At 42.0% G+C, this 19,016-nt stretch overlaps 2 protein-coding genes across 2 annotated transcripts; one reads left to right on the forward strand and one right to left on the reverse strand.

The window, feature by feature from the left end:
- Window positions 1–1,354: 1,354 nt before the first annotated feature.
- ahsg1 (alpha-2-HS-glycoprotein 1) lies at window positions 1,355–5,895 on the forward strand. The gene is made up of 7 exons (XM_085773349.1): window positions 1,355–1,573; window positions 2,703–2,813; window positions 2,959–3,043; window positions 3,413–3,582; window positions 3,716–3,832; window positions 4,552–4,632; window positions 5,354–5,895. The coding sequence occupies exons 1-7, from the start codon at window positions 1,376–1,378 to the stop codon at window positions 5,774–5,776; spliced, it is 1,185 nt and encodes a 394-aa protein (XP_085629475.1). The 5' UTR covers window positions 1,355–1,375; the 3' UTR covers window positions 5,777–5,895.
- Window positions 5,896–6,705: 810 nt separating this feature from the next.
- Window positions 6,706–16,994, reverse strand: sass6 (SAS-6 centriolar assembly protein). Its single transcript, XM_085773354.1, has 16 exons — window positions 16,774–16,994; window positions 14,716–14,776; window positions 14,218–14,297; window positions 13,569–13,673; window positions 13,177–13,345; window positions 12,680–12,757; window positions 11,785–11,904; window positions 11,485–11,676; window positions 10,607–10,801; window positions 10,029–10,118; window positions 9,552–9,731; window positions 9,341–9,422; window positions 8,448–8,557; window positions 8,146–8,261; window positions 7,849–7,940; window positions 6,706–7,114 (listed from the first exon to the last, which is right to left on the reverse strand). Exons 1-16 carry the CDS (start codon window positions 16,845–16,847, stop codon window positions 7,062–7,064), a joined length of 1,797 nt encoding a protein of 598 aa, XP_085629480.1. The 5' UTR covers window positions 16,848–16,994; the 3' UTR covers window positions 6,706–7,061.
- Between the last annotated feature and the right edge of the window lie 2,022 nt (window positions 16,995–19,016).

Below are 19,016 nucleotides of genomic sequence, written 5' to 3' on the forward strand. Positions count from 1 at the left end.
GGCAGCTTCACAACATACTGGTTAGATCACACAGACTGTATCAGAGTCATACAAATGACAAATACCGTAGATTACACAGACGCTCAAAGCAAAGCACCAAAGGTTTCTGTAGGTTAGTGACTGGAGCAGGGTTTTATTAGCAAAAACGACTGAACGGGCAAAGACAGGCAGGATCACAGCAGTGAGAGGACTTTAAAGGGCAGGTGTATTATTCTCTATACCAGGGGCAATGAGAAATGATTGGGGTCCGACTGGTAACAGCTACCTCACAGGGAGGGAAAGAACGAATGAACAAATGAATGAATGAATGAATAAATGAATGAACGAATAAATGAATGAACGAATGAACGAATGAACGAATTAGTTATAGCTATGATAAAATAAAATAAAGATAAAATGTAATAGGGCATCGAGTGGCGCAGGTGGTTAAGCAGGCGCTTCCCCATTTCCTGTCTCTCTCAACTGTTCTATCTAATAAAAGGCATGAAAAGCAAAAAAGATAAAAAGAAGATGTAAAGTCCACATGTGAGCAAACCCTGAATCATATCCTGTTGATCTGTGGTCCTCTCGGGGATAATCAATAAATCTGGGAGCCTGGTCCGTTTATCATCCCACGACTGTGTCACTGTTTGTGTTTATCTTTCGGGCTCCTAACCTTGACTCTGTGTTGGATTTTCTTTTTAGATGAAGCCAGATTGTTCTGATTTGTGTTTGTGTTAGTAAACAGAGCCAAGATCACGTGACGTATCATGTTTACACACAGCTGCTGATGTTTGAACTTGAACCTGGTTAGTTTTGTAGCCACTGCTCTGCTTCCAAAGTGCAGACTGATAAAGTGATGACGAGTCTCTCTGTCATGAACCTACATTGCTTCAGACCTGCAATCTCCTGAACAAGTGACTCACATTCACTGTAATGATGATATAGAATTAAGACCCCATAGTTAGAGCCTTGGTGCTTTAATTATCTCCGACGAGGACACCATGCTTCTGTTCCTGTGTGTGTGTTTGAGAGTTTGTTTATTGTGTGTTTTATAAAACGTTCCAGGAGACAGATCTGGTGTATGCTTGTTGACACTGACCTTGGTGGAGGTCAGCGCCCTGCGAATGCTCTTCTACTGAACTTTGCTTCAGTAGAAATGCTTGCACGGTGCCAGTAAAAGCTCTGGCGTTTGACAGCTATGAATAAACTGACGGAACTTGTCAGTGGACATTTCAAAATCAGCTGCTCTGCTCTGGTTAAAGTCTGTGTTTGTTCTCGTTCCCGTCTCTTTATCTCTCCGCCCTCTCTTCTTCCCACTCTGTCCACCCGTTCCCCATCTATTTAACCCCCACCCCCGGCTGCAGGACTCTGCTCTGTCTCTCTCCTCGGCACCATGGAGAGTTTAGCTGTCCTGCTGCTGCTGTCCTCGGCCGTGCTGCTCTGTGCTGCTGCTCCGGCTTTGGAGCCGGTGACCTGCAGTGAGGATGACAGCGCTGCAGCAGCACGCCTGGCAGTGCACCACATCAATGAGCACCACAACCATGGATACAAGTTCCAACTCAGTGAGGTCCAAGGCACCAAAGTGGAGAAGGTACTGGATCCAGACACAGGACTATAGGTTTCCTGTCACTGCAACTCATGATGGATTATTATCTTTATTTGTTTAGCACATTTATCTTACAGCTGAAAGTCAGTTAGTTGTTACTTACTGTAGAGGAAACTCCTCAGCTCTGAATAACAGGCTTATGTGATATACATTGTCTTTAGAGCGTCATAACAAGCAGCAGACAATCTGCTTTCATGTTAAACTGTAGAAGCAGCGTTTCTCAATGATTACTGAATGTGTTGAATATGTAAAGTTAAGATTATGTGGATGGTCTTAGTGTTTGGAGCTCTGCTGCTTTCACACATATTTATCAATTAATGTCAAGTCACATCACTGAATCTGGACGCTGTTGGATCCAGTGGGCGCTGTCACAGCCAATCACAGTGACTGATTCAGAGGCTTGGCTGAGGTGACAAGCAGTTGGTTTGTTGTAGTGACAGAAAACAGACTGAAGGATGTGAGCAATCAGGGGCTGTGGAACTGATCTTCATGCAGCAGACAGAAAGAGCCACAAACACTGCTCCAGAGAACAAACACAACTCATGGTCAGATAAAGATACAAGAGGACAGTCCAAACACAAGTGTGCAACTTTCTGGTTTCAAATGTTCTTTTGTTATTGTGGTTTATATGGTTTGGTTATCTATAATAAAAAAACGAGGTTCATGTTAGTTTTTATTGTTTATTGGCTAATATTTAGTATTAAAGTGAGCTGCCATCTTTATTTAGGGATATCTGACGTTGTGCTAATTCTGAATATATTTAACAAATGGTGAAACTTTTAAATGTCAACTTTATTAGGCAAAACATGAAGGTATGACAATCCTTTCTTTTGTCCTTTTTTATTAGTACTTTGCCTTTTGACATTCTTCCTACTGCTACATCCTTGGTGGCGCTGACACAGTCAGTACTGAGTCAGTATTCGCTCCACCTGAGCAGCTGGTTTCACTTATTTAACTCCAGGCTGAATAGATTGTATGTCTGTATCTGTCTCCTAGTTTTGTTGAACTTGTTAACTGTTTTGTGATGTGTGATTGTGTAAGTGGGGGTGTTTCATTTTTATTATGTGTCGGGACATTTATTGTGATTCACTCTGTTCCTCTCTGTTGTCTCCAGAGGGAAGAAGACTGTGACGTTGAGTTACAGCTGAAACTTCTGCAGACATGGTGCCATGTCGTCAACCCCAAACACTATGAGGAGTGTACGCTCCGTGGCGAGTATTCCCAGGTAAATGTTTAATCACTATTTATTTAAACCGGTTCCCTTTATCAGCTCTGTGTGCCGCACTGCCCTTCATGTTTTCCTTCTGTGGGGGATATTAGCTATCTGATGTAACATCTCTGCTATCTGCTATATCTCTGCTTCTGTGTAGGAGGTGATGGCCAATTGCACAGTTATGATGACTGTAGATGTTGTTGGTGCCAAAGTCAAAGAATATAAGTGTGACACACGCACAGGTAAGTTTCTTTTCTGTTACACATATGCAGATCTATCAAAGACCCTGGTCCTCTTTTTAGGCTGGGATCACTGTTATGAGACTTCTTCCAAATGTCTGTAGGACTCAACCACAACCTGTAGGTACTTTAATCCAAGACTTTATAAAGCAATTGTATTATTATCATTGCACATTATATCATTATCTTGTTATCACAATAAACTCATCACATGATACTGATCAGTAGCAGCATCAAGCATCCATGGTGTTTGACTGTCTTTAAATGGCCGTAATCTTTAATATGCAAAACAGACTGTTAAAGCCTCAAAAAGTTCTCTCATACTAATAAATCTGTGTGTGTGTGTGTGTGTGTGTGCGTGTGTGTGTTAAGTTCAAAACAGCGAGGAGTTACTTGCGCTCTGTCCAGACTGTCCCATCCTGGTCCCACTCAATAATGCACAAGGTCTCAGCTCTGTGCATAAGGCTGTGCAGAAATTCAACCAGAACACCACCAACCAGCACTACTACGTCCTACGGGAAGTGGCACAGATACAAAGTGGGGTACAGACAATCTCACTCTACACACGCACACGTGCAAAGAATTGTGTCTTTATTTTTAAGATGTGTCTGTAGTCTTACATTGTTTAAGGTCTCGTCATACAGTGAGGTCGTTTAAACTCCTCTTGTCTCTCAGTACAAGAGGCCTTCAGGGAAGTTCTCCTATGCTGAATTTGTCCTTGTGGAGACTCACTGCCCAATGGGATCCAGGATCGTCCCCGAGGCATGCAAACCCCTCTGCCCTGACAGAGCGGTGAGTACAAACACAGTCTGACTTTTTTTTTTTTTTTTAATCCTATATGCAACTTGATATCTTCAGGATTTCATCAGTGACATCATGACGCTGGCTTTATGTGTGAAATTAGAAAAAAAAATCCTCCAAAAGCTGAAGACACATAAACACACTTCTCCTGCCTTTTATTTAAAGTGTTGGACTACAATAAGATATACTTGTGGTTTCAGGAAGTAAAAACCTCTGGTAGTTCTTACATCTCCTCTCTCACTGGGGCTCTAAACTTTTCTAAGCAGTCCAGTCTTAAGGCCTTTATAATGCTAAACAGCATCATTTTGTAAGGGTCACTGTCCATGGCCAACTTTTTGGCAATTGTTATCTTTGTTTCACACTTCCAATTTGTGCCAGAAAATGCACAACTCCTCGCGATGCTTCACTGTGAGTCTTTGTGCCGTGTGGTGTATTTGGCTGTTTCACCATTAAACAGAAAGTTATTATTCCCCCCCATTTTTTTTTAAATCTCTGTGTTGATCTGACTTTGTTGTAATGATCTCATTGTTTTCGTCTGTTTTCTAATTAGTTGACTCTGTGTTTGTTCTGTACAATAAAGCTGTTCAGGCCTGGATCAGAGCTGGGCTGCCCCTGTTGACGGGTGGTGCCAGTGTAACACTGTGTTTTCTGTCCACACGCTGTGTCAGTCTCTGCTTTTCCCTCATTGTGTCTCTCTTCTCTCTCTGAAGCATCACGCCTTCTGCAAGTCATCCTATCCAGAAGACAATGAATACATTGGGGAGACTAAATGTGAATTCTACCCCCCAGTGGTGAGTCTGCATTGCAAACATGTGAATACAGTATATTTGTCTCATTTAGTCCATGCTTCACTGCTTCTTCTTCTTCTACATTTCCAATAACAGTAAAAGTGTCATAAAAGACTCTGTGACCTGGAGCTGTGAGCAGGGGCGCAGATGGGATTTTTTAACTGGGGGGGACCAGGCTGTGTATAATAGGCCTACCTTATAGCCATTTTCTTTCTTCTCTAGTTTTCTCTTCTCTCACAAATCACCAGCTCAGACCATTGTATATGATCATTATGGTTACCGCTACCAGCTCCTAGGACCCCAGAGTTGAGATGGTGCATTACGGAAGTCAGAACTCGAAGGTTCAAACAACGTAACCTCCGAACTGGGACACCATGCAACACTGAAATTGAAAAAATTGACAGTTAATTAAGTGAAACAAAAACCCCAACGTTTATGATAGTAGATGCTAGATTTAAATGTTTTTCCGACTTTAAAACTCTGATTTACGAGTACAACCGAACACACTTGCTTCCCAACTCAGCAAGGATCTGCTCCAGGCTCCAGCCTTCCCCCTTCTTGAATCGTTTAATGTTTATTGATCAATTTGGGGGGGACAGATGGGGGTCACTATAAGTCTGGGGGGGACATGTCCCCCCCGTCAACAGTGCTATCTGCGCCTATGGCTGTGAGGTTGTGTTCACCGCAGAGACACTTCAGCAGCTCTGTTTCTCTTTCTCAACAGGACACCACTGCCCTTGGTCCTGGTGAGCGGGAGCCCGTATGCAGGCCCAACCATGCTCACGGCCATGGGCCCCCTCCCCACGCTGGCGCTGGAGGACTTCTAATACATGCTCACGGCCATGGGCCCCCTCCCCACGCTGGTGCTGGAGGACTTCTACCACATGCTCACGGCCATGGGCCCCCTCCCCACGCTGGTGCTGGAGGACTTCTACCACATACTCACGGCCGTAGGCCCCCTCCCCATGCTGGTGCTGGAGGACCTCTGCCACATGCTCAAGGTCACAGGCCCCCTCCCCATGTTGGAATCCCCCCACCTCACCATGTCTGCCGTGGGAACCTGGTCGATATCGACCCAAAGGTCCACCCCATTTGCCCCTGGCCTCTTCCTGAACGCCACCCTGAACCGAGACAGATCCCGTCCTAAAACCTACAGTCAGTTCAAAGGAGCCATGGCTGTCACTGCCGAGAGGACCACTCACTCACACTCTGATGTATGTAAGATATGTTCACATGAACATGGGAAATAAATCGTCATGGTTTCAACTTTCTGTCACATGAACTTCTTCCACTGACCTGTCACATGAGCGCAGACATTAGACAGTTCTTACAGAGGCCAACGCACTGCAGCTCAAGAAAACATGTGTACGTGTGCACCAAAAAAACTCACTTCGCCTGTGAATATGTGAATGCACTGCAAAAACAACACAACACACGAGCGGGGACATAAAAACATGACGCCCTGTGGGGTTTGCTTTTGTTCACTGTTTCTTGACTTTAAAAGTTGTGAAGACGGCGACCTGTTAGTGCTGTTTAAAAACAACGTACTTTGTTCATGTTCATGGAAAATATAATGTGCAGTAAATAATTATAGACTCTTTTCTCTTTTACTAAATCAAAAGATACTATCAACTGAAGAATTTGAAAACATTAACATCTGCCTTCTTTAAATTATTTATAGAGAGGCTGTGACTGTAGTCAAAGGAAAATTTTCACATTTCGGGGCTTCAATACAAAGCATGGAGGTATTTGGATGTTTTTTGGTGCGTCTTATTGTTACGAATAAAAGTGGTATCCATTTGCAACCGTTATATGGACATGTACTGCTACGCCGAGACCCCCTGTAACTCAGAGAAGCCACGGATAACTCTGAAACTTCTCCCAGCCCTTAGTCGACATGAGGGTGAGTAGATGAGTGCAATTTGAATTTTGGGTGAACTATCCCTTTAATGGCAGTTTTAAATAACGGTAAGATAACCTTTAATCAGCAGTGGACACAGCTAACGTTTCTGTTGTGCACATTTTTATAATATAATTAGATTTTATAAATGAAAACTGTACAAACAAGTCATCACTAATGAGAATAAAGTTTATTAAGGACTGCAGTTCACAACTAAATACAACAGAAAACAGACAACAATGACAATATGAGGATTGGAAAAAAAACATTCTCCATGATCACAGGAATCTGCTTCGGTCAACAATATTTCCCTGAAGCACAACATTAGAGACAGACATGCAGACTGTTAGAACATAAATTAAAAATTTTAAATATTAAAATAACAACAATAGCTACATATTAACAAGTGTATGTAGCACTAAAAGTAAGGTACAGTTTGTACAGGAGCTGAAGACATGAAGCAGAAAGTGAGGTGTTGATGGTTTTTCTTCCACCTGAGGCTGAAATCAAAGTGTCTCTGTCCGTTTCTGCTTCATGCAGAGAAGTAAGCAGAAGGTACTGGAGGCTTTGTTCTCTGGGCGAACTCTGAAGAGAGAAATCATATATTAAAAAACACTAAGAACCTAATTCATGTCTGTTCCATTTGGTCACCTACCAGTTTTTTTTAAACCAGCTTTTGCCTTTATTACAGTCATACTGAGAGAAAAATCAGCAAAGGGTCACAGACTGGATTTGCACGAGGACAAAGACTAAGCCCATCTAGTACAGTCACACTGTTCAGTCTGTTTGCTCTGGTATCTGTTATTATATAGATGTTTGACATGTACATTTGATCACAGTGATCGTCAAACAAAAAACTAAATATTGACCACAAACAGTGTTACAACATACACAAAGTAGGAGGCATCAGGTTACAGCAGAGAGACGACTGTGAACTTTTACTTATTATTACAGTATGGAGACATATTCCATGTTCTCCATGGCAACAGACATACTCAGAGTTCCCATTCTTTTCTTGAAATTAGTTTTCAGGACTTTTCAAGGACATTTCCAGCTGCTCCAGTCTGACAGACATGTTATCACTCCTGACAAGAACACCCATCCCATTCGTTTGTTTCTGTGTTTATTCCTCTCTCAGCCCCATAAGTCTGATTTAAAGATGTGCAGTCTGTGGCTCTAACTTATCTATGGAATAATCTCTGACATTACCTGACTTCAGCCTGTGTCTTCACACACTAAAACATTACGAGTCTTGCAGCAATAACCGCTGCAGCGGCCAAATGAAACTATGCACTAGTTCGCAGATCTGACATATTTACCTCTGTGAAGCAGATTAGACGACAGGCCGTAGATCGGGATGCTGTCATCTCTTCTCTCGAAGTACTTAGAATCCAGACCTGCATAGTCTCCACTGAGGACGAGGAGATACCACATATTGTATATTCTCTGACTTACAGCCAAACAGAACTATTCCACAATGAAAATAAAGCTAAGTTTGAATCCAAGATATTTCAGAATAAGAAAATTAGTTAGATGTTACATATTCTCAAACTGAGTGCATGACCACACACTAGTATTAACTGTGGAAACAAAGAATGAACTTCAACCAAACTCACGTTGGTTTGACGGTCGACTGCGCTGTTCGCTGCACTGTCCGCAGCTCAGCAGGCGTGACATCAGCAGCCGACACAGGAGACACGGCAGGTTTGACTGTCTGAGGATAAAACTGTGCCTGGTACAGTACAGACACATGTGTTACTGGTGTCACTTAAACACACACAAACACACACTTCAATGACCAGTTTGAATTTGTATTCTACGTGTGGTGTATGGTAATGGGGCGGTGTGTGAGTGGAGGAGATAACGTGAAGTGAGTTAGTCTTAATAAAGCTGAGCAGAGTCGGGACGTGTCTCCTACCCTCAGTCCTGTGGTTGTAGATAAAAGTGAGGGATTGTCCACAGGCTCAGCGGACTGTGGGGTTCTGCTCAGCTGCTTCTCATTCAGCTGCTTGTTCAGCCAACTAATGACTGTGGGGACAGAGAAATACAAGAGAGGACGGGTGTTAAAAACAGACAACGCTTTGATCCTCACACTCTCAGACTCTACGCTATCATCAGCGTAGTGTCTTCAAACTGTCTCCTCCATCTAGTGACAAGGGGGTTTATTTGTTGCCACAGAAACGGTCCCATCCACAAAATACACTAAATAAATGAACTTATTCCCTGAATGCATCATAAATCAGCATGTTCTTATGGGTGAAAATTATAACAAGCATTCTAAAAATAATACGCAAATAAAATATTAATCCATCCAAAGATATATGTTTATAGAAAGGATTAAAAAAAAATACAAAAATTACAGTCAAAAAATTGAACTGTTGTAAATGTGTTTCCTTCCTTGAAATGTAATACTATTAACTATGTGTTTCTTATTATTGTCAGATGTTCATTATCTCTGACACAAAGGTCAAAGGGTTCTGACATCATCTTTTATTCATTCAGCTCTAGTGTGGTCTCTGTGTTCACTAATACGTATGTTACCAGAGTTGGGTGAATGTGGACGGTGGGTTTAAAACTACACAGCCTAAAGAAATGTTTCAGCATTTTACTTGGCTGATTTGATTTTAATTTTTTACATCATATGAATATTGATATAATCACAGTCAGCACTGTATTTCATTAACAAAATTAACACTAGTGAGCTTGAATTCAAAGCTTTAAAGTCTCTGTGAGTCAAAGATTCACTGGCTCCTCCAACAAAACTGTAGTTAGTCCATTTACTATTGAAATGAATGAGACCTGTGTCCTCACCGTTCTCGTTTGTTTTTAACACTTCTCTGCTTTCGTTTAGCTTCTGAACCGTCATCTCCAGCTGCTCCTTCAACTTTGAAACCTGCACAATACAAATCACATTGTTATCAAGTTCATGTCATTAAATTCCCTTTTTAATTAGAAAGATCATGAAAGAGCTTGAGACTTATAAATACAGTATGTCTACAGTGTGTCTGGTTTGTGGACGTACCTCCTCCTCCTTGGTGCTGAGCTGCTGCTGACTGCTCTGCAGCTCCTTCTCAACCTTCTGCAGTTTGTCTGATGTTTCCTGGAGAACCTTCTCCTGAGACACTGTCACAGTGTTTTTGACTTTTATCTTTCCAACGAGGCCTCGCACCTCCCCCTGCAGCTTTTTAATGATACCGTTAGCCTAGAATGATAAAAAGAAATACACAGGAGGTAAGCGACTGGACTGAGAGCGATCAAACTTTAAGCAGCGGTCAAGGTGTTTCTATTTTGTCCAACCCACATACGACAGCTTAATGTGCAACCAGCAGCTCTCTAACCAGGACCACAGAAACTGAGTGTTGGTCCCATCTCAGATGTATATGGACCAGAGAGATGGATGTCACTCAGTAACTATAACTGAGGTTAAATGTAATGTGGCCTGCCCTGATGTGTATATTGCAGTTAAGTGTTGGAGTTGAGTTGTAGCAGCTTCTCAAACCTTGATCAGCTCCTCAGACAGTGATTTCACAGTCGCTTCAAGTTTTTTAATCTGAAGTTCTTTACTCTCGGCGTTTTCCTCCACGGATTCCTGCAGAACAAAGAACCTGCAGGTTACACTCTGATTTTCATACCCTGCCTGTGGCTCTCACCGTCATTACATTTCCACTGAGCATGGCAATCTTTAAAATCATTTTTTTCCGGTACAAATCAAAAGAAGACATCATCAGTAAATCTACTGATCTGGCAGCTCGTCAATAAGGACATTAAGTCTGGCATTAATTAGTCTGCAACTTAAAGAAATAAACTAAATGAGCTAAGGATAATTCACAGCTCTGGCATTTTAAAACTTTCTGGACAGCCTTGAACTCACCGCACATGTACATGTAGAGTAATTGAAGCCACTCATCACTATGGAAACACTCTGCATGTGGTAACACCAAAACGCCCTGACCCTAACCCAAAAAGATGTTGAAGAACTGATGCCTTCATTTCAAGATGCACCAGCGTACGGCTTAAGACTGAAGTCTAACCAAGAAGCTGTTCAGCTGGTGACACGTGTCCAGCTGAAGCTCTCACCTTCTGCTGCTGTGTGGCCTCCAGCACCTCTTTGGTGCGACGCATCAGCTGATCCTTGTCTTTGATCTCCTGGTCCAGAACAGCCGCCCTCATCTGCAGCTGGTTCACCACACGCTCCTTCTCATGGACCTCCGTGTCCAGAGCGCTGTTCTCCCTCCTCAGAGACAGGACCTGCTGCTTCGAACGCTGGCAGTCCTACACACAGACATTACACACATACACTGAGACACATAGGGGAACCTCATATGTTCACACAAATACACTAAGATACATGTTCCTTTATGTCTGAGGAATCGGTTTTACACCCTGGAGCCTCTCTGTAGTGTCAGTGCTTCTTTATGGTTTATTGTGACACATGTTATATTTATCAGAAAAACTGCAGCTCATGTGATTTTGATATTGAACCAAACTGTGATTTCAATAATATTCTGATGTTGTTCAGCCCCACAAATCTAAAGAAAAATAATTGCAGGAAGATCCAAAAGGTTCACTGACTTTCTCTCCTCACCGTGTGTGTCAGTGAATGTAGGAGATATTAGTTTGTATGAGTTGATGGCCTTAGCAAACAGCTAAAAACCCAACTGTACATAACCTGTTCCAGAGAGTGGAGCAGTCAGCAGACACACCTCCATATCTACTGTAAAGAGGAAAGTGTATGTTCTGTTTGTCCAACAGATGCCTGATAAGTTGCTGGCTTCCTCAATTTGAGTCAAAGATAACTCAAACTGAACACTCAACTGAACCAAACCCCGTGGCTCCAGTGTATGTTGAGATGACATGCATGTCTTTTAGCCGTAGGTGTGATGTGTGAACCCAGCAGCATCTGCATCCCGTATCCCGGCCCTGTGGTTGCTCTCCCAGCCTCCTCCTTCACTCACCTCCTCTGCTCCCACTAGTTTGATCTTCAGGTCTCTGATGACAGACTCGTTCTTGTATTTCCTCTCGGTCAGCTCTCTGCACGAGACCTCCAGCTCCGTCAGCCTGCTGTGGAGCTCCTGGCTGCTCTTCTTGTGAGAACTCTCCAGGTCCTGACGGAGCTGCTCGGTCTGCATCTGCAGCCGGCTCTGTAGCTGGGAGTCATCACACAAATACACAAAACAATCATCTGACAACTCCTGGGGCTTATTTCTTTACATTTTAAAGGATGTGATCATGTGGCATGTGATCAGGTGTTTTACCTCTGAAGTCTTTTCTCTCTCTGACTGTAACTCCAGAGAGTGACGACTGGACAGAGAGCTGCTCTGACTCGTCCACTCTGATCGCAGTTTGTCCAGCTCTTTGGTCTTCTCAGACAAAGTCTATAAGAGAAACACAGATGCTAATACAATGACTGTGTGTCATGTCTTTCTTATCACTTCTTATCACTTCACAAGTTTTTGTGATCGTCGATTTTCATTTCATGTTTGTGAAACTAAAATGATACAGACAATAGTACTGAATTTACACATTTGAACTTTGTATTGAGGGGTTCATGCGCTGTAGGCTTCACTATGACTGTCTGTTGTTGCTGACAGACTGGTTGCCTATACATCGCACTAACGCACGAGGATCAGAGTTTTCAAATGTGCTGTCAACATATGACCCTATCTATTGGCATCTTCCCCACAGATCTAAACAGATATTACTACAGTCACTGTTCCTACTGAACAGAATGAACCTTGTGTCTGACACTTTGATCCTTTTGCTCTTGTCTACATGATCAGAATCACCTGGGTCTGAGCAGAGTGTCTATACCCGCCACAGAGCAGAACTGGACTATGTGACCTTTTAAAGGATAATTACCGTTTTTTTACATTCTGGACCTTATTTCTAGCATAAAATACGATCATTTACTCACCCAGATAACTTTGGTGTCATTACAAATCGTTCCGACGAAATTAGATCCAGCCGAGAGCCGCATATATCCGTATAATGCGAGAACACGGGGCACGCAATGCAGCCTCTAAATGTTTTTCCTATAATGTGTTATCTTTCACTATCCCTCAGCCCTGTTGGGATTTGTTATCTAAGATCCTCAGGAGAAGTGACAGCCCTGATTGTGGCCGTACATAGTGATTGTGAAAGACAAAGCACCTGTTGAGCATAGCTCAGCTGCCTGGTGAGGTCATCCTCAGTCTTCCTCAGCTTCCCCTCCAGGGCCTGTTTCTCTACCTGAAAGATCAGGGTCACATGTCATTTACGGAGCAAACAGGTTCTAGTTTGACATGTTATGTGAAAAACAGTGGATCTTTAATGATTCTGCTGAGACCAACACTGTGAGCTCGATTTTCCAACAGATTTTTGTGTTAGAAGAAATTTTATCCCCTATCCATCATCTTTTTTGCCATTGACATAAAAAGCACAACAATGCAATTCATTGACCTGTTTTAACTATCCTGGCTGAAATGTACAAGAATCAGTGGAAAGTGAACCATTTCCTGTAATAAAACCACTTGTGAGTATTTTGATCAAACAAAACAACTTTATACATTTTCAATTTGTCCAGAAGGCAGAGTTCATTTTGAATGAAAGCTTTATAAAAATAAATAAATAAATAAATAAATAAATAAATAAAGAGTGGATGGGCAAACCTTCAGAGATGAGAGACACACTGCCAGATAGTCCTTAATGTCTTTGTCTGAGCCTTGAGCAAGTCGTAAAGACAAGTGATTCAGGTGTTTGAATGCGTTTGTCTCTACAACACTGAAGTTGGCGGGGCCTTCCAGCAGCGGAGACTGACATGACAGGTGCAGCAGAAACCTGTGAGCAGTTGTTTTAGTTGAGGTCATAATGAAAGGTCTCCGACATTTTCCCCACACATTAAACTTAATGCGGCAAGTTGAATGTAACTGTAATGTTGTCTAAATCTCAAAGTGTAGGAAAAAAAACTAGAATGATTAGAATTGATACAAATATAAATACAGTATTATGCCAACCTGATATCATTAAGTTGAATGATATGATGTTGTGTGGAGCTTTGTACCTTGGATTGTCTGACTCTTGCTCAGAGTAGCACAGATTGAGGAGGTCAATGAACTTCTGAGGAAACGATGCAAAGTCTATGAGCAGCCCCTGCTGGACTTTCAGACTGTTCACAGGACAGAGAGAGAGGGAGAGAGAGAGAGAAGAAAAGAAAGAAAGAAAGAAAGCTTGCTCTCAACATCCTTCACTTAAACACTAAACAATGTAACATATTGTATAAGGGCAGGCCAATAAGGTCCAAACTACGGTAGTGAAAACAACTGTGGTCTTGACTGCACTCATAACTGCACTCATAACTGCATGACTGGTTAATCTTCCTCACCACTCATATGGATTCACTCAGAGATATTTCAGTTATGATACAAATTTTGCTTGGATGTCAGTGGGATTGCTCCAAATCTAATGCAGTTAATTACATTTCTAAACTGGTATATTTGAAAAATATTAGTGTTATTAATATATTGATGTTTAATGGAGGAATGGACCTGAAAGCTGCCACATCAGTGCACTTCTTTTTTAGAGTTTAGGGCAGCTCAATAACTAGTGTGCACTGTGCATTACAGTGAGTGTGTACCACAGTTGAATAATTTCCTTATTGATGAAGTGTTTATCTATTGGTACATAGTGTAATCATATTATCGCCCACTTACCTTTGGAAATCTTCTTCTGATATTGACAGGTTGAAGAGAAAATATGGATCTAGATCATCTGTTAGTCTGACCAGCAGATCCTAAAGTACATAGAAACAACTAATCAGTAAGTCTGTCTTTGGGTAAATTACTTCTTTAAGAGTGAGTGTAAGTAATTTTGGTTGGGAACCAAAACTCAGTTCCAAATTATAACCAAAGAAGCCCAAAGAGCCAAGTACAGGGTAGAGGCAAATTCTGCTTATCACTTCCTAAAGAACCAAACTTGTAACTGTTACATACAAAAGCTGAATATCTGTAAACAGAGCAACACAACAGTGTGTTCATTTGTTCAGATCAGTGACTGTAAAAATAAAAAACAATATGGAGACTCCCTACAAGTCAAGCCAAAACATTTTGATTGATTACGTATGTTTTTTAATGCACATACTGGTATGTGTGTATGCGATATATATACTCTGTTGAACATTGAGTTATTATTCAAAATATTTCTCTACTCACCCTCTTGTGGACCGGACTTGTTGTCAGCTGAAGCACGATGGTGACCCGAATATTTGCTTTTCTGCAAAATGAAACCATCAAACATAAAAACCTGTCTTCAAACAGCACATCTGGACTGGCACAGTTATTACACTAACTGACCAGGATTATGCTCACATGAGTACTGGAGTTGGTGAAATGAATAAAACACTATGTTGCAGACAGAGAGGTTACTGCACTGGTGTGTTTAATGCTCTCAGTCAAGTGAAAGACTTCACTGTGCTGCTCCCAGTGTGTAGTAGGCTACACATGATGGTACAGTCCTTTAGCTTTTCACTGTCATGTTATAATCCCCCACAAGCTCCTGGATCCTCTGCCAGGCTTTTCAACGCACACCGTTTAAAACACAAGGAAATACAAAACGCAGATTTTGTTTTTAAACTACAGAAAGCTATGCCAAGACCTGGAGGAGATGATCAGTGATTATTTTTAAACTGAAGTTATTTATGTAACTTGGCTCATTCTGATTCATACTACTCTCTGTTAACATTTTACCATCTACCGTTCTTTCTATTGTTTACATACAACACTTCTACATCTCTGGTAGGAATAGTGTTGTATAAATAAAGTTTATTCAGGTTGTATTTAAGGTATACCAATGCTAGGTGACTGGTCAGATAATACTACCCAGGCAAATCTGTGGCAACACACATAACAACATAAACACTGAGCCCGTCCTCTCCTGTCATCATGTGTTGTGTTGTGTTGTGTTGTGTTGTAGTGTAGTGTAGTGTTGTGTTGTAGTGTGTTGTAGTGTAGCAGCAGCTAACCTCTCCTGTCATCATGTGTTGTAGTGTGTTGTAGTGTAGTGTGGTGTAGTGTTGTAGTGTGTTGTAGTGTAGCAGCAGCTAACCTCTCCTGTCATCATGTGTTGTAGTGTGTTGTAGTGTAGTGTAGTGTAGCAGCAGCTAACCTCTCCTGTCATCATGTGTTGTAGTGTGTTGTAGTGTAGTGTAGTGTAGTGTAGCAGCAGCTAACCTCACCTGTCATCATGTGTTGTAGTGTAGTGTAGTGTGGTGTAGTGTTGTAGTGTGTTGTAGTGTAGCAGCAGCTAACCTCTCCTGTCATCATGTGTTGTAGTGTGTTGTAGTGTAGTGTAGTGTTGTGTAGCAGCAGCTAACCTCACCTGTCATCATGTGTTGTAGTGTAGTGTAGTGTAGTGTAGTGTGGTGTAGTGTTGTAGTGTGTTGTAGTGTAGCAGCAGCTAACCTCTCCTGTCATCATGTGTTGTAGTGTGTTGTAGTGTAGTGTAGTGTAGTGTAGCAGCAGCTAACCTCACCTGTCATCATGTGTTGTAGTGTGTTGTAGTGTAGTGTAGTGTAGTGTAGCAGCAGCTAACCTCTCCTGTCATCATGTGTTGTAGTGTAGTGTAGTGTAGTGTAGTGTAGTGTAGCAGCAGCTAACCTCACCTGTCATCATGTGTTGTAGTGTGTTGTAGTGTAGTGTAGTGTAGTGTAGCAGCAGCTAACCTCACCTGTCATCATGTGTTGTAGTGTAGTGTAGTGTGGTGTAGTGTTGTAGTGTGTTGTAGTGTAGCAGCAGCTAACCTCTCCTGTCATCATGTGTTGTAGTGTGTTGTAGTGTAGTGTAGTGTTGTGTAGCAGCAGCTAACCTCACCTGTCATCATGTGTTGTAGTGTAGTGTAGTGTAGTGTGGTGTAGTGTTGTAGTGTGTTGTAGTGTAGCAGCAGCTAACCTCACCTGTCATCATGTGTTGTAGTGTAGTGTAGTGTGGTGTAGTGTTGTAGTGTGTTGTAGTGTAGCAGCAGCTAACCTCTCCTGTCATCATGTGTTGTAGTGTGTTGTAGTGTAGTGTAGTGTTGTGTAGCAGCAGCTAACCTCACCTGTCATCATGTGTTGTAGTGTAGTGTAGTGTAGTGTGGTGTAGTGTTGTAGTGTGTTGTAGTGTAGCAGCAGCTAACCTCTCCTGTCATCATGTGTTGTAGTGTGTTGTGTTGTGTTGTAGTGTAGTGTGGTGTTGTGTTGTAGTGTGTTGTAGTGTAGCAGCAGCTAACCTCACCTGTCGTCGCAGTCCCTGCAGCGCACGTTCACCTGCAGCACTTTGCTGAACAGCTCCTCCATGTTGTTGTTCATAAACTCCGCTGGTCTCAGGTCAGACACTCGTGCGTTTAAGAGCCGGATAAACTTAAAAACTCAGACGGACAGAGGCAGCTAACAGCTGCTGACTTCTCCACCACCGTCCTCTCACTGTTTTAGATTTGGCGCTTTTCAGCCGCCAACGGCATCATCGCCCTGGAAACGGATCAGGAACTGGGTTGTTCCTGCGGAGGTGGCGCCCCCTGGTGGCCGGGAGGAGACACGTGTTTTACCTTTATCGACTGCACACAGAGGGCGGCGTAATAATGATGATGATCATGACGATACGATACAATAATAATTGTTCAACATTAAATAGGTAGCATTGAATCTCATTTTCCTCTGCATACCTATCATAGTTACATTATTCACTCAGCCTGAGGATATTATCCCTGCACTACATTAATGAAGCAATGCAACACACCTGTGCGATCACAAACACCTGTGAACTCATTGTCTCACACATTATGCAGGCCTGAAATGAGGGGGTGGTTAAAAACATGCTGCCTATTCAACATGTTAAAACTGAACATAAAGTCTGGGAACGTGAACTTGAATCAAATATGAAAATTAAATGTACAAAAAAAAAACCTTTCTTCCCATAAACAATTTAAATGAATGCACAATGATTTCTGGTAAATATAATGCTCAAATGTCCATTAAAAAACAAAAAATGATATCAAGTCAAGCTTTATTATGACATGGTGCAACAGAAATGAACTGATCAGGGGTGGTGTTTAGCTCACTTGGTAGAGCTGCCGCCCCATGTTGAGGTCCCAGTTCGAATCCCGCATTGGGCAGCCCTTTCCTGCATGTTATCCCCCCTCTCTGCCTCCCCATTTCTTGTCTCTCTCTCCACTGTGCTATCCATTAAAAGGCAATAAAAAGCCCAAAATATATACTTAAAAAAAGGAGGACAAATGAACTGATCAGTCTGCTGCTTGTGTTAGAGAGAATTGATTGATTGAAAATTTGATTTAAACTTTGGACTCTAATGAAGCTTTGTGAGGATAAGTCAAAGGATGCTCACCTGTCCTTGCTGTCACTTACCTTACCTGACCTCACCTGCATCTCTGTCCTGGGTTCCCCCATCACAGTCAGTGACTAATAACACACCCTGTTGGTTGACTGGCGGTTGTGGCCTCTGTGGACACTAGTCACAGAGACAAACACACACCACCCCTGTTTCCATCTGTTGGACAAAGGATTGGGGATTTTGTAGATTCTGGTTCTGATTCCTCTGTCATCAGTAATAGAGGTCTACCCCCTGGTTGTTTTGGTGATTTTTGTCACGGTTGTTTTCTTATCTTAAGCCCACAACAGCTTCTTTGACTTTCATAAGCAAAACTCTCTTTGCATGTTAAAGCACACACCCAAGTGTGTGAACGCCTAGAGGCAATTCTGGCAACTATCTTATGCACTGAAAAAACAGTGAGACGCCTGTAAACATCCCAAACATTGAAGGGAACTGGGTCACATAATGAATGTGAACTATATGCAAATACACTCTGGAATATGAACTCTGAATGATTTGACTTGGATCTTAAGGACTTACACATTATGGAGGCTTCTGTAGATGATTTTGAGAGGATGCCTGTAACAATGGACAGTTTGTGTGAACACTATCTACAGTGTATTTGCTCAAATGATTTTAGCTTCACATAAAAATTAAAATAATTCTACTGAGTCAGTGCAGTGTTTTCTTTCTTTACGGAGGTAGTAAAGTTCCTCATTTCAAGACCAACTTAATCAGTCTTATGTGGTTCTGCTTTTAAATATCATGAACCATCTAAACCCCCTTTACCATCATACACAGTCAAACACAGTTTCTTTCTGTCTTTCTCATATCTTGTCACTTAATTTCCCCCCCCTTCATCTGGTCAACTTTAGTTTTGCTTATTTCTTCAGTGAAAATTAAATGCATTAGCAACCACTGCATGTTACTGTTTCTACCAAAATAATCACAGTATGTTTAGTTTTTTTGTGCGTATCGTGCAGGCCTGCTGTGGCTGGCTCATATCGCATGTCTCGCCTGTACCTGAAACACACGACCCCCTGCAGTGTTCTAATGAATGTATTGTATCTGAAAACCTCATGAGAGTCCCGTCATGATGTGAGCTGAGAGAAATGAAATGAACAAACAGGAGGTCTGTGGGCTGAGTTGTG

This window comes from Trachurus japonicus, chromosome 4, assembly GCF_045865225.1.
Source record: "Trachurus japonicus isolate A0001 chromosome 4, Traja_1.0".
NCBI classification, from domain to species: Eukaryota; Metazoa; Chordata; class Actinopteri; order Carangiformes; family Carangidae; genus Trachurus; species Trachurus japonicus.

Coding starts and splice junctions, on each gene's coding strand:
- ahsg1 (XM_085773349.1), top strand. CDS start 1,376: ATGGAGAGTTTAGCTGTCCTGCTGCTGCTGTCCTCGGCCGTGCTGCTC. Junction 2,814..2,958: donor TCCGTGGCGAGTATTCCCAG/GTAAATGTTTAA, acceptor GCTTCTGTGTAG/GAGGTGATGGCCAATTGCAC. Junction 4,633..5,353: donor GTGAATTCTACCCCCCAGTG/GTGAGTCTGCAT, acceptor CTTTCTCAACAG/GACACCACTGCCCTTGGTCC.
- sass6 (XM_085773354.1), bottom strand. CDS start 16,847: ATGAACAACAACATGGAGGAGCTGTTCAGCAAAGTGCTGCAGGTGAAC. Junction 14,298..14,715: donor CAAGTCCGGTCCACAAGAGG/GTGAGTAGAGAA, acceptor TATGTACTTTAG/GATCTGCTGGTCAGACTAAC. Junction 8,558..9,340: donor GTTAAAAACAAACGAGAACG/GTGAGGACACAG, acceptor CTGTCCCCACAG/TCATTAGTTGGCTGAACAAG.